The sequence below is a fragment of the Ceratotherium simum genome, chromosome 36 (genome assembly GCF_057802395.1).
Source record: "Ceratotherium simum simum isolate JZ-2026a chromosome 36, ASM5780239v1, whole genome shotgun sequence".
Lineage (NCBI taxonomy): Eukaryota > Metazoa > Chordata > Mammalia > Perissodactyla > Rhinocerotidae > Ceratotherium > Ceratotherium simum.
Genome location: NC_141935.1, coordinates 24,761,193 through 24,776,896, shown reverse-complemented (window position 1 = coordinate 24,776,896; position 15,704 = coordinate 24,761,193). Strand labels below are relative to the sequence as shown.

General features: G+C 35.6%; 1 protein-coding gene and 1 long non-coding RNA gene across 9 annotated transcripts in view; one reads left to right on the top strand and one right to left on the bottom strand.

Moving 5' to 3' along the window:
• CDC42BPA (CDC42 binding protein kinase alpha) overlaps positions 1–15,704 on the top strand; it is a 311,999-nt gene that overhangs the window by 186,469 nt on the left and 109,826 nt on the right. For 6 of the 8 annotated variants that reach the window (XM_087424444.1, XM_087424440.1, XM_087424439.1 and 3 more), the window contains exons 13-14: positions 4,741–4,983; positions 5,238–5,348. In XM_087424444.1, coding sequence (XP_087280570.1) covers positions 4,741–4,983; positions 5,238–5,348 — 354 coding nt within the window. The remainder of the gene's footprint in view (positions 1–4,740; positions 4,984–5,237; positions 5,349–15,704) is intronic. The other 2 variants (XM_087424442.1, XM_004439568.3) reach the window with 1 other exon arrangement.
• LOC147912369 (uncharacterized) lies at positions 3,775–14,498 on the bottom strand. Its single transcript, XR_015550028.1, has 3 exons — positions 14,326–14,498; positions 5,602–5,705; positions 3,775–4,917 (listed from the first exon to the last, which is right to left on the bottom strand). It is a non-coding gene; the product is annotated as an uncharacterized LOC147912369 (long non-coding RNA).

Sequence of the window (15,704 nt, the reverse complement as noted above, 5' to 3'; positions counted from 1 at the left end):
CATAAAGTCTGTATATAGACAAGGAGCCCCGAAAAAGGGAATCAGGGTGTTTATGTAGAGGAGAGGAGCAGATGCTTCCTGCTTCCCCCATCTCCACCCACCCTTCTGAGAGTCTCCTTGGAAACCTAAAGAGAAGGATCTAGGACCCTTTGGAATATAAATAAATCACTCCACTGGAAAGATAAGCCCAGAGTCTCCAGTCCAGCTCTATAGAGGATATCTCCCTGGTCCAGGCTCTTATCTCTCTCCCCACCTCTCCTTGAAATGTAAACACGTATGTCCAGGAGTTAAATCTCTGGCATTTTCTCACTATCTAAATTAGTCATAAATTACTGTACAGGGCTTGCTTTTAGCCCAGGTCCCAAGTTTCAGTAAAATTTGCTTAGAAAGGCCTAACTGTACAAAAACATAAAAATATTTTCTCGACAGCCCCACAGTCTTTTTATCCACAAGTATGGTATAGCTCTCTCTGTCTTTAAAGTCTTATAAAATGTTTTTCCATATAAAATTTTATATAGGTCTTGTTTGTCTTTCCTTAAATTTATTATTCCACTATTTTTTTCACATTTTAAGTGGTATCTTTAAAAATTATATTTTCTTACTGATTTTGTCCTAACAACATTGCTAAACTCTTATTAATTGTAATAATATATTTGAGATTCTTTAAGGTTTTCTGCAATTAATGACAGTTTTGTTTCTTCCTTTTTTGGTTTTTATGACTTTTCTTTCTCTCCTTGTCTTACTGTATTAGCTAGGATCTCCAGTGCAATGTTGAATAGAAGTGTGATAGCAGGCATCCCTATCTTATTCGTGATTTCAAAGAAAATGCCTTTAATATTTCACCACTAATAATGTTTTCTGTAAGTTTTTGGTAAATACTTTTTATCAGGTTAAGGAAGTTATCTTCCATTCCTCTTTTGCTAATCATTTTTATCAAGAATGGGTATTGGATTTATTAAATGTAGTTTTCTGCACACTATTGCAATAAATATCTAGGAACTTATTACTGTCTATTGATGTAATTACATAATTGTTCTCCTTTAATAAGTTGGTGTGGTGAATTACATTTATAGACTTTTTCCAATGTTAAGCCACTTTTGCATTTCTGAGTTAAACCTAAATTGCCTATGTATTATCTCCTAATCTCCTAAATAATAATATGATAGTATAAGTAACACTTACGTAGCATCTGTTCTAGTAGCACTGTTTTAAGTGCTTTACTTATATTAGATCATTTAATCTTTATAAGAGTCCTGTGATTTAGGTATTATTATACTGATTTTACAAATGATGAGACTGAACACAGAGAAGTTAAGTACACTTGCTCAAGATCATTGAGTTAGAAAGTGGTGGAGCTGAAATTTTAACGCAAGGAGTCTAGTTCCAGAGTTTATGCTGAGCCACATTATACATCACTGGAACTGAGTGGCTAATGTCTTTTTTTTAGGATTTTTTATTTGTTTTCATCAATAAGATTGGCTTGTAATTTTTTTCTCTTATCTTTCTGGTCTTTTTTCGATACCAAGATTATACTGGTTTCATAGAATGAGTCGGGTAGCATTGCCTATTTTTCTGTTTTCTGGAAGAGTTTGTATAAGAGGGATGTTTTGTTCTTGAAACATTGGAGGAATCACCTGGGATTGTAAAACCATGTGAGCCTTGAGATTCTCCCCCACTGGGGGGATGGGGAATGTTTGTTAACTATTGGTTTCCTTTAATTGTTATAGGACTACTCAGGCATTCTATTTCTTCTAGAAACAGTTTTGATAAATTGTATTTTTGTAGGAATTTGTTCATAAGTTAACAGATTAATCGGCATAAAGTTTTTCATTGTTCTTTTATTATTTTTTAAATGCTTCTAGATTTGTAATGATAACCTCTTTTTCTTTCTTAATATTATTTCTTTGTGCATTTATTCTTATTCCTCTGTTTGATTTCACCAGATGTTTGCCCATTTTATTATTTTTCTCAAAGAACCAGCTTTTGACTTTGTTGATCCTCATTATTCTCACATTTCTTTTTCATTAATTTTTGCTTTTATCTTTATTATTTTCTCATATTGAGGGGAAAGGTTAATGCGTTGTTCTATCTCTAACTTTTATGTGAAATTCCAGTGAATTTCAATCTCTTTTTTAGGTTTAATATAAGTATTTAAGGCTATAAATTTTCCCCTAAGTATACCTTTTACTGCATCCCCAAGTTTTAGTATGTACTAAATGTTTTCGGTTTTTGTATTTTTAATTTTTTTTAGTTCTAAATATTTTAATATCCTTTATGGTTTCTTTCTGTAAGTTATTATGGAATTCAGCCTTTTTATTTTTGATTTCTATTTTAATGGTAATATTAAAGAACTTGACCTATGTCATATCTGTTCTTTGAAATCTACTAAGACTTGCTTCATGGCCTAGACTGTTTCATTTTAAATGTTCAATAAATGCTTGAGAAGAATGTGTGTGTCCAATATTGGGTGCAAACTTCTATATATGAAGTTTATTAATTGAGCTTTTCAAATCTTCTTTATATTCACTATTTTTTTTTTAAAGTACCTGGTTTATCTATTAATGATTCAGAAATTGAAATTTCTCATTATGGTGATGTATTCACCAATTTTTCTATGAAGTTCTAGTAATTTCTTTCTAATATATTTTGAGACTGTCTTGTGGAGTGCACAAAAGTTTAGAATGGCATTTCTTCCTAGTGAATTGAATTTTATCATTGTATGGTGACAGTCTCTATTCTTAATAATGCTTTTTCTATTAAAGTCTAGATTTTGTTTCTTAATTTGGTCTAACAAACTGTCTTTAAACTGGTGAATGGAGCCCTTTTGTATTTATTTTGATTACTACTGTATATGGACATGTTTCTACCACTTTACTTTTTGCTTTCTGTTTGTCATGCTTTTCTCTGTTTATCTTTGTCCTCTTTCTTGCTTTTTTTTTCAATTGTAGTAAAATACATATAGCATAAAATTTACCATCTTAACCATTATTTAAGTGTACAGTTCAGTAAAGTACACATTGTGGTGCAATCTACAGAATTCTTTTCATCTTGGGAAATTTTTTCCTGATTGTTTTTTTATTGTGACATTCTTGTTGTACATTATTGTTTGTCCAGTCACCCTTTAAATGCATCCCTCCACCCCTTGTAATTTTTTCCTGATTTTGAAGTGAGGTTTTTGTTTGTTTTCTTTTTCCTGTTTTACTCACTGCTCATTCTAGCAGTTTCTGATAGTTACTCTTGAATTTTATCATGCGCGTTGAACAAAGTCTGTTTAATATCTTAAACTACTCCTCCCAAACGATTTAAGGACTTTGAACTGTATTACCTCTTCCTAACTTCTGTGCTGTTTTTGACCAATATTTTAGTTATATCCTTTTTGTTTACTGTACTGAGACATTTTTATAGTGCAGTATTATATATGTTTCTTTACATTTGTATGTGTATTTCCTAATTTCTTAGCCTTCCATTTCTCTTTCATTAGCCCTTCCTTCTAAAATCATTTTTCTTTTTCCTGAAATAAGTTTTCAGAGGTTCCTTTAGTGCAGATCTGATTGTGGTAAGCTCTGTCAATTTTTGTTTGTATGAATCTCATTATTTTAGCCTCACACTTGATTGTAATTTTTCTGCATATACAATTTTAATTATTTTCTCATCTCTTTAAAAATATTTTCCATTGTTTCTATCGTTACTTCTTAGATGTCTGCTCTGAGTCTAATTATCCTTTTTTTTTTTCTTGAGGATGGAGAATAGGTGATTTGTCTTTTTTTCCTCTGATTTCTATTAAGGACTTTTATTTTTATTTGGTGTTATAAAATTTTTTTTTTTTAAGTTTCTGGATTTGAGTTACTTTTTATTTTTCTTGCTTCATAAATGTAGAGCTTCCTATATTGATGGATATAGGTGGATTCATGTCTTTAATTTTAACACTTAAATTTTTTTCATTTCTAAATATTCCATAAAGTTGTTTTATAAATATGCCTGGTCACTTTTGGTAGTCTTTTGTCATTTTCCCATTTTTATGATTTCCTTTTATTTCTTCAAACATTTCATACAAAGCAATTTTATGTCTATATCTGACAATTCCAATATCCAAATACCGTTGGGGCTTATTATTATTGTTTCTGTTGTTTGCTTATGATTGTTTGTTCTTTGGGTATTTGGGAATCTATGATTGTGAGCTCATGTTTGCATGCCCTTCAAAAAGCTAGATTTGAGGTTCTTTTCCTCAAAGAATATTTGCATTTCCTTTTTACTGGGAGACAGGTGGTTCTACTGACCCGAGTCTACTTTAGCACCCTCTAAGTTTCTCACTTTGACCAGGACTTTAGTTTTTTCTCCTTGCTTCGGACCTAAAGTTTAGTTTCCACATCAAGAGCAACCCTTGTTTTAATCAATTGTAATCATTCAATATAATTTTTTTTACATTTCACAAATATCCATTAATTTCACAAAATCTTTATTTTGACCATCGTATCTTGTATTCTTATACTCTTTATTTATTTGTAGAAACTGAGGTGCTGGAAGGTTAAATCAGCTGTTCCTTTGCAGTTAGCCTGTTAGCATAAGGAATTGAGAATATGAACAGAGTACCATGTTCTTAGTATCTGTTCAAAAGTAGTTCTTTTCTTCTAATTTTGAATAATTTTGGCCCTTCTTAACTTCATGATAGCTACTTCGTTGGCCAAATTTGGTCCCTAGGTTGCAGAATTGGTAACTTATATTCTTTTTACAAAACTGTAGGAACTAGTCCAGGCTAGTGAGCGATTAAAAAACCAATCCAAAGAGCTGAAAGACGCACACTGTCAGAGGAAACTGGCCATGCAGGAATTCATGGAGATCAATGAGCGGCTAACAGAATTGCACACCCAAAAACAGAAACTTGCTCGCCATGTCCGAGATAAGGAAGAAGAGGTGGACCTGGTGATGCAAAAAGTTGAAAGCTTAAGGCAAGAACTGCGCAGAACAGAAAGAGCCAAGAAAGAGGTTAGTAGTCAGGCAAATTCTGTAGTGCCCGTGGGGTAGTGATTAAAGCTACTTTTTCAGACTAGTGAAATAATATATATTTCATTCTCTAATTTTTGGAAAAAGTTATTTTTTTAGTTTGGTAATATTATTTAATAAGAATTTCAAAATTTGAGTTATCTTCCTATTACAAGGTAGAGTCCCATGGGGAAAAAGCATTTTATTGGAAAAGCAATTATAACTATAAAATCTGCTTTTTTCATTTTATTTTAAAGCTGGAAGTTCATACAGAAGCTGTAGCTGCTGAAGCATCAAAAGACAGGAAATTGCGTGAACAGAGCGAGCACTATTCTAAGCAACTGGAAAATGAATTGGAGGGACTGAAGGTATTTGATCTCATATTTATGAAGTCAAATTAATTTTCTCCTCTTTAGGCTTAATAGGAATTACTTATGTACGCTCTTTGGTGTAGAGTGAAAACTAGCTATCCTTCAAACCTAGTATTCTTAATTCTCTTTCTTACCAGTGGCAAGCTAATAGAGACTTCCTAATCATGCTGGAAGGAAAGGGAAGGCTATGTTTAGTGGGAAGAAGAAATCTATCAGGGAGGAGTTAAAATATTTATGAAGGGCTGCGTACCTGGACAAGATGTGTTGGTAGTCTGCATGGGAGGCATTGTTAGATATCCAGATCCTCTGTCTTGTGAATGACAGGAGAGCTCAGAGGTAGCTCTGCAGATGCTTCTGTTAGGTGGGATGAGATGATAATGGACATGGGCTAATACATCTTTGCAAAAGTACTTAGCAAGGGAAATCCTTGTGCCAGCTCTAGAGTTGGACTACCTGATTTTAACTCCCAGCCTCATCAGTTACTATCTGTGTAATGCTGGACAAAATATTTAAACTTTTTGGGCCTTAATTTTCTCATCTGTAAAACCCTATCTCATTTGTTTTATCTAAGGAGTACATACGTATGTATGTAAGCTGACACAAGTGCTCAATAATATCAATAATATTAATATTATGTTGTCAAAGTGAGAGAATTGGGATTAAATTGACATCATATTTCTACAACACTAAATTATAATCTGAATATGATGTCTGCCTTTTCTTGACTTTAACCTTTGCATATCCCGTTTCCTCTGCATTGTCTGCCAGCCCGCACCTCCACCCACTCCTTGCATAACCATGCCTAGTCTAGCGTCTTATTCGTCCAGCAAATACAAGAATCAAGTTGAATGTTATCTCAGGAAGTCTGAGTATTTCTTATTCTGTGCTGCTGTAGGATTCTATTAATAACTGTAGCAAAGCTCTTATTGTAATTATTTATTCACAAAATGTCTCCCCACCTAAACTGTGACCTAGCTTACTGAAAACATAGACAGGTGTATTATTAACCTGGCACAGGGCCCTGTATTTAATACTTGCTTAATAAATGAATCAATGAATGAATGATGTGGTAGAATTGGTCAGAACTTGCTTTTCTCTGACGATTGAATGTTAGTGGTTACAAGTAGGGTTTCTCTGCTATAAATACAACTATAAACTCAAGATTTTATTTCTTGCTTTTTTGGGCAGGGGATTCATTTGTTTTGTTTTATTTATTTTTTTTTTTGATTCATCATGATTGCACAGTCTTAGTTAGCTTTCCAAAGTAGAGATGTTTCTTCCGTAAACACCTATGCTTCTAGAGCAGGATTAGTTTATAGAAGTCATTACATTACCGTCTCTAATAATTTTCAGTCAGGGACTGCTTTGTTTCCAGCACTATCTTAGATGATTTGAGTAGTAAACAAGAATCATAAAGTGCAAACTGGAAGAAATCTTAGAGATTATTTGCATTTGAGGAAATTGAGACCCAGAAGAGTTAAGGATTTGTAGTCATAAATGATAGAGGACAATTTAAACCCAAGTTTTATAACTGTCAGTACCATGCCCTATCCAATAGTTCGCTTTCTGTTTTTTTCTGTAGTGAACACTGCTGCAATGAAAGCTTTGAATTATATGTATTTATCTACTGATCAAACACTTGCAATCTCTTGTATCGTTTATAAATTTAGAATAATAATAGAACTACTTAATAAATAAGTTAATACATTTAAAATGGTTATCCCAGAGCCTGACACAAAGTAAAGGCTCAATAGGTGTTACTATGGTTATAATCATACCATCATTTCTTTAGGATATTTTCTAAAATTGGAATTTCTTGGTTTAAAGGTATACACATGTAAGTATTGAAACTATTTTGGCCCTTCTAAAAGGTGGTAGGAATCCTTACTCCATTAAGAATACTTTTCAATAGAATTGAAAGGAGAAATAGTTCTTGAATAACAGAAAGTTCAATACCCCACTTCCAATAATGGATAAAACATATAGACAGAAGATAAATAAGGATATACAGATCTCGAACAACACAATAATCAACTAAACCCAACAGATATATATAGAACCTTTCACCTAACAACAGGAGAATACATATTCTTCTCAAGTGCACATGGCACATTCTCCAGGATAGACCAGATATTAGGCCAGCAAAACAAGTCTCAATAAATGTAAAAAGACTGAAATCATATGAAGCATCTTCTCCAACCACAATGGAATGAAGCTAGAAATCAATAACCTGAGGAAAAATGGAATGTTAAAAAACAGTGGAAATTAAACATGACACTCTTAAACAACCAGTGGATCAAAGAAGAAATCACAAGGGAAGTTAGAAAATACCTGGAGATGAATTAAATGAAAACACCACATGGAATGCAACAGAGGCATTGCTCAGAGGGAAACTGAGAGCTGTAAATGCTTATATTAAAAAGGAAGAAGGATCTTAAATCAGTAAACATAAACCTAACTTTATGTCTTATGGAACTAGAAAAAGAAGAGAAAGGAAACTAAAAGCTAGCAGAAGGAAGGGAATAATAAAGATTAGAGCAGAGTTAAAGTGAGAACAGAAAAATAATGAAGAGAATGAAGGATTCTTTGGAGAGAATTCAAGAGAATTCAATTGATTCTTTGAATGATCAACAAAATTAACAAACCTTTAGCTAGACAGAGAAAGGGAGGGAGAGAGGAAGGAAATAACTATCATCAGAAATGAACATGGATGGGCCGGCCCTGTGGCTTAGCGGTTAAGTGCGCATGCTCCATTACTGGCGGCCCGGGTTCGGATCCCAGGCTTGCACCGATGCACCGCTTCTCTGGCCATGCTGAAGCCACGTCCCACATAGAGCAACTAGAAGGCTGTGCAACTATGACATACAACTATCTACTGGGGCTTTGGGGGAAAAAAAAGGAGGAGGATTGGCAGTAGATGTTAGTTCAGAGCAGGTCTTCCTAAGCAAAAAGAGGAGGATTAGCATGGATGTTAGCGCAGGGCTGATCTTCCTCACAAAAAAAAAAACGAGAGAGAGAGAAATGAACATGGATACCTATCATCAGTATCATCAGAAAGCAAAAGGATTATAAGAGAATACTATGAACAACTCTGTGCCAGCAAAGTAAATAACCTAGATGAAATGAACAATTTCTAGAAGCACACAAATGATCTAAAGACTCAAGACAAAATAAAAAATCTCAACAGGTCTGTAACAAGTAAAGAAATTGAATCAGTAATAAGAAACCTCCTAACAAAGAAAAGTCCAGGACCAGATGGCTTCACTAGTGAATTGAACCAAACATTTAAAGAAGAATTAACACCAGTCTCTCTTAAACTCTTCCAAAGAATGCAAGAATAGGGAATACTTCCTAACTTATTCTATAAGGCCTGCATTACCCTGATACCAAACCATATTAAAAATATCACAAGAAAAGAAAATTAAAGACAAGTGTTCCTAATGAATATAGATGCATAAATCCTCAACAAAATACTAGCAAACCAAATCCAAAACCATATTAAAAGGATTATACACCATGACAAAGTGAGATTTTTCCCAGTAATGAGTGGTTCAGTGTAAAAAATAAATCAATATAATACATCATTAATAGAACCTAAGAGAAAAAAACCACACGATCATCTTAATTGATGCACATAAGTCATTTCACAAAACCCAACATCATTTCATGATAAAAACTCTCAAAAAACTAGGAATAGAAGGGAATGTACTCAACATGATAAAAGGTATTTATGAAAAACCTACAGCTAACATCATACTCAATGGTGAATGACTGAAAATTTTCTCCCTAAGATTAGGAATGAGACAAGGATTCTCGTTTTCACCATTGCTATTTAACGTTTTACTGGAGGTTCTAGCCAGAGGAATTAGACAAGAAAAAGAAAGAAAGGCATCCAAACTAGAAAGAAAGAAGTAAAACTCTCTCTATTTGCAGGTCACATGATCCTATATATAAAAATATCCTAAAGAAACTACCAGTTTCTAGTCCAGCATATGAGAAGCTTGGGAATCGCCACTTCATTCTAACAAGTAAAAAGCTGAACAAATGGAAAAATCAGCAACTCTTCTTAGATCTGGAAGAGAAGTGACATCACAGGACAAACCACTGCCCCAAAATTGGAAAGACTGACAGGCAAATACAGAGAATCATAACTTACCAGAGCAGAAGCCTATGTAGGACTCAGTGCCAGTGTGGGGAAACCTGAACTGTAGTTGAAAAATTGCTGGAGGCTCAGTGTGGACAAATCTGAGAGAGAAAAACTCTAGGGGAACCCAGTCATTAGGGTCACCCATACTTTTGTGAGTTTTACCTCCTGAAGCTCTACTAGTTTCTCACAGTGAATATCAGAGAAAAATCCCCTTGTGCTAACAGTAGGGGGAACCATTTTGAAATACGCCAGAGCATTCTGTTCTTCTTAACAAGATCTGCCCTCAGGAGAAACTCTCCAACCAGAACCTAACTGACCTAATGGAAGGGAAATACCCAATCCAAGCCCACTCTGACCACCCTATGCAAATCAAGGGGGGGAGGAGAAAAACTGACTAGGTTGTATGAAATTCACAATCCAGAGGCACAGGCTCAATAAGACTGATATCTAATCTTAGGGCTATAGAATGCTTCCTGCACACACATATGCCTTACCACCACATTACTGAAAGCCTATTTATAGCAGTTCCTTTTACTCAGTACATCATGTCTGGCTGTCAACAAAAAATTACAAGACATACACAAAGGCAAAAAACGCAGTTGGGAGAGAGAGAGCAAGCATCAGAACCAGACTCCAATATGGCAGGAATGTTGAAATTATCAGACTGGGAATTTAAAACAACTATGTTTGATGTGCTAAGGACTCTAATGGATAAAGTAGACAGCATGGAAGAATAAATGGGCAATGTAAGCAGAGAGATGGAAATTCTAAGAAAGAACCAAAGAACCAAAAAGAAATGCTAGAGATAAAAAACACTGTAAAAAAATGAAGTATGCCTTTGATGGGCTTATTAATACACTGGACACAGCTGAGGAAAGAATCTCTGAGCTTGAGGGTGTTTCAATAGAAACTGCCAAAACTGAAAAGCAAAGAGAAAAAAGACTGAAAAAAATGAAAAGAATATCCAAGGACTGTGGAACAACTACAAAAGCTGTAACATACGTGTAATGGAAATACTAGAAGGAGAAGAAAGAGAGAAAGGAACAGAAGAAATATTTGAAACAATAATGACTGAGAGTTTCCTCAAATTAATGTCAGACAGCAAACCACAGATCCAGGAAGCTCAGAGAGCACCAAGTAGGATAAATACCCCCAAAACTGCACCTAGACATATCATTTGCAAACTACAGAAAGTCAAAGATGAAGAAAGATCTTGAAAGCAGCTCGAGGAAAAGAATACCTATAGAGGATGTAAGAATTACATCTGACTTCTTTTCAAAAACCACACAAACAAGAAGAGAGTGGAGTGAAATATTTACGGTGTTGAGAGAAAAAAAAAACACCAATCTAGAACTTTGTACCCTGTGAAATTATTCTTCAAAAGTGAAGGAGAAATTAAAACTATATGAGACACAAATTGAGGGAATTTGTTGCCAGTAAACCTGCCATGCAAGAAATGTTACAGCAAACTCTCTAGAGAGAAGGAAAATGATATAGGTCAGAAACTCAGATCTATGTGAAGAAAGAAAGAACATCAGAGAAGTAGAATAAGTGAAGGTAAAATAAATAAAAGTTTTTATTTTTCTTATTCTTAATTAATCTAACAGTTTGTTCAAAATAATAATAGCAACAATGTGTTCAATTATATATGCTTCTATGTATGCTTATGTGTATATATACGTATGCTTATGTATTACTGAAATGAATGACAGCAATGATACAACAGAAGGGAGGAAGGAATTAGGATTATTTCATTTTAGTGTACTTGCACTATCAATGAAATGGTAGAGTGTTGTTTGAAAGTGGACTTGGATTGGTTGTAAATGGATATTGCAAACCATAGGACAACCACTAAAAAAAGAAGTAAACTGATATGCTCAAAACAGAGACAAAATAAAATGCTTAACTAAAACCACAAAAGACAGAAAAGGAGTGAAAGACAAAAATAGGAACAAAGAACAAGGACAACAAATAGAAAACAGCAGCAAATATGGTAGATATTAATCCAGAAATACCAGCGATAACTTAGAATGTCAGTGGTCTACGTACACTAATTACAAAACAGAGATTGTGTCAAATTGGATCAACAATATCAAACTATATGTTGTCTTGAAGAAACCTACTTGAAATATACAGGTGCATATAGATTAAAAGTAAATGGATGAAGAAAGATATACCATGCTAACACTAATCAAAAAAAGTGGGAGTACCTATATTAATTTCAGAGGAAGTGGAATTCAGAGTAAGGAAAGTTTTTAGGAATAAAGAAGGGCATTACGTAGTGATAAAGGAGTCACTTCTCCAAGAAGACGTAACAATACTTAGTGTGCATGTATGTAACAACACAGCATCAAAATGTATGAGGCAAAAACTGAGAGAACTGCAAGGAAATACAAATGAATCCACTATTATAGTTGAGAACTTCAATACCCCTCTATCAGAAATGAACAGATCCAGCAGGCATAAAATCAGTAAGGACATAATTGAACTCAACAACATCATCAATCAAATGCATATAAGGGCCATCTAGAGGCTACTTCATCCAACAACAGCAGAATACACATTCCTCTCAAGCTCACTTGGAACATTCACCAAGATAGACCACATTCTGGGCCATAAAACAAACCTTAACAAATTTAAAAGAATAGGAATCATACAGTGTCTGCTCTCAGACAACAATGGAATTAGATTAGATATTGATAACAAAAAGATAGCTGGAAAAATTCCAAAATACTTGGAAGTTAAACAACACATTTTCAAGAAAAATTTAAGATTTTGAACTAAATGAAAATGAAAAAACAACTTCTCACAGTTTGTGGGATACAGTGAAAGCAGTGCTTAGAGGGAAATTTATAGCATTGAAAGCATATATTAGAAAAGAAGAAGGATCTAAAATTAATCATCTTAACTTTCATCTTGGGTTACTAGAAAGAGAAGAGCAAGTTAAATCTAAAGTAAACAGAAGAAAAGAAATAATAAAAATTAAAGCAGAAATCAGATGAATTGAAAACAGGAAACCAATAGAGAAAATAAATGAAACCAAAGCTTATTCTTTGAAAAGATCAATAAAATTGATAAGCCTCTAGCCAGGCTAATTAAGAAGAAAAGAGATCTTTTCTCTAGAATTTCAATACAGCAATGGATTACAAATGTTAACATTTTATTAAAAATTTTTGCTGTTAAGTTTATATTGAGATGAGTCTGTGGTTTTATTATTTGTATGCTGCTTTGGTCAGGGTTATGTTAACTTTATATAATGAAAAATGAAGCTTTTCTTCTTTCTCTGTGCTCATAGAAATAAACTCTTCCTTGAAATCTGAAAGAATTCTCCTGTAACACATTCTTTGCTGTTATATAGTAGGTTTGTCAGTGCTTTATTTTATTGTTGATTTGTTTTGAGACAATTTGGTTCACTTATATTTTTCTAGGAAAAATGTCTGAATCAGATTTTCAAACTTATAAGCATAGATTTCAATACTTTATATAAATTTAATAACTTCCCTGGGAACTTGAAAAGAAGGGGAAATACCTGTAGATAATTGTTTATATTATTTCATGTATTTATAATTCTCTTGACATTATAGTTCCTCTTTAAAATTTTCTTCTTTTTTCTGTAGTAAATCTTTTTGCAAAGAATATGCTTAATCTATGTTTTGCATGCTGTGCTTGCTGCTATATTTTTAAACTCTTTTATTGTGAAATAAAACACAAAGAAAACAAAAGAAAAAAGGAAAAAAGAGAAGACACTACTAATATCAGAAATGAAAGCAGGGACATCACTACATAACCCATGTACATTAAAAGGATAATAAGGAATACTATGAACAACTGTATGCATACAAATTTGATAACCTAGATGAAATGGACCAATTCCTTGAAAGACACAGCTGTAAAAACTCACACAAGAAAAAATAATCTGAAAAGGCCTCTGTCTATTAAAGAAATTGAATCAATAATTAATAACCTTTCAGAACAGAAAATACCAGGCCCAGATGTGTTCACTGCTGCATTCTACCAAACGTTTAAGGAAGGAGTCATACCAATTCTCTACAATCTCTTTCAGAAGATAGAAACAGAGGGAAAACTTCCTAACTTACTCTATTACACCAGTATTATGCTAATACCAAAACTAGACAAAAACATTACAAGAAAAGAAAGCTATGGACCAACATGTCTCATAGAAATAGATGTAAAAATTCTCAACAAAATATTAGCAAATTGAATCCAACAATGTATAATAAGAATTATACACCACAACCAAGTAGAATTTTATCTTATGTATGCAAGGCTGCTTCTGCATTCACAAATCAATTAATGTGGAGAAGTCAAGATGGTGGCGTAAGCAGACTCTGAACTCACCTCCTCCCGCGGACACAGCCAATTTACAACTACTCATGGAAAAATTACCCCTGAGACAGAACTGAAAACTGGATAAGAGGAACTCCTGCAACAAAGGACAATCCTAATTGAGGTGGAAGAGGCAGAAACTCCCTTCTGGAGAGAAAAAATGCCGCCTTCACAAGCCGCAGCACCTCACAGCTGCCTGGGAGCAGCCCAAAGGTACTCAGCCTCCCTGGAGGAGCGGGGCCCTGAGCCGGGGAGTAACCCGCTGTGGGCATTTTGTAGACCCAGCACAATCAAGACGAGTGGCATAATATCTGACTTTGCCTGCTACTAAAACATTGGGGAGTACTCCCAGAAAAGCCGGTTCACAAAGAAATTAAAACTGGCTCTTAAAGGGCCCACACGCAAACTCACCCGTTTCAGAAAGCAATCTAAAATCACCACAGAGAAAGGTGCATAGTGTTTTGGTGAAAAGAGACTCACCTGATAGGCCCTGAGTGCATCTCGGTGAGAGGTGAGACCTCTCCAGGGACTGGGACATTGGTGGTGGCCATTGTTGTGGCCTGGTGTGGGCATGCTGACACAGACGCCATTGGAGTTCTCCCTGGGGCCTGCTAGCCCAGGTCTGCCCCACCCACTAGAGCACCGATTTAATCCAGCTCAGCCAGAACAGGCAGCCCACCCTAGAGACTGGCCCCACCCAACAACAAACCCTCAGGCAACTTGTGGGCCTGCATAGATTGGTGACTGGATTCTCTGCAGCCTGGCAACTGAGCCCACTTTAGAGGGGCAGGGCATGCACAAGGAGTGGGTGGAGAGTGTGGGGCATTGGTGGAGTATGTGGGGCTCCTGCTGTGGAGAGACTGGGTCCACTTCAGGAGGTTGGGGCGTGCACACGGAGCAGGACTGTGTTGACTGTGTGTATGGACCTGTGGGTGTCAGGGCTTGTCAGCTGCAGAAAACTTGTGCTTCTCAAAGACCCACATAGGGGGTTTGCCCCACCTTCCAAAGCCTGAAACTATTGGGTGCTCCCATGCCTGAGGCAAGCCCCACCCAGCTGCAATCCTCAGAGAGCTGACGAGACCTAAAGGCTGGAGGCTTATAGCAATTGTAAGCCCCTGAGCCTAACAACCTGCCACGCTGGGGGCCTACTCACTTAAAAGAAATACTGCAACACAAATGTGGTATTAGAACTCACTCTGGGGGCCTACTCACTTAAAAGAAATACTGCAACACAAATGTGGTATTAGAACTTGCAGCCAACTGTGCTGGGGCTCCCCACACCTGATAAAGAAACTGAAGGGCCCACAACAACTACAAGCAGCTGAGCATTACAACAGCTGGCCAGGAGCATACCTCAGCCTCCCTGGGTGCCTACAGGGGGAGCAAACAGGCCGCAACAGAAGGACACACGTAGCCCACATAGGGGTCACCCCTGGAACATTGAGAACTGAGGGAAGCACACTGCAGACCTCCTAAGCCATCACTTTCATAAGGTCACCTATCCAAGAGCAGGAGACATAGCTGACCTACCTAATACACAGACACAAGCACAGGGAAAGAGGCAAAATGAGAAGGCAAAGGAATACATTCCAAGTAAGGGAACAGGACAAAACCCCAGAAAAGGAACTAAGTGAAACAGAAATGAGCAACCTACCCGACAGAGAGTTCAAACAAAGAATGTTAAGGATGCTCACTGATCTGGGGAGAACAGATGAACTCAGTGAGAATGTCAACAAAGAAATGGAAGATATAAAAAAGAACCAATCAGAAATGAAGAATACAATACTGGAAATGAAAAATTCGCTAGAGGGACTCAAAAGCAGAGTAAAGGATACAGAAGAACGGATCTGCGAGCTGGA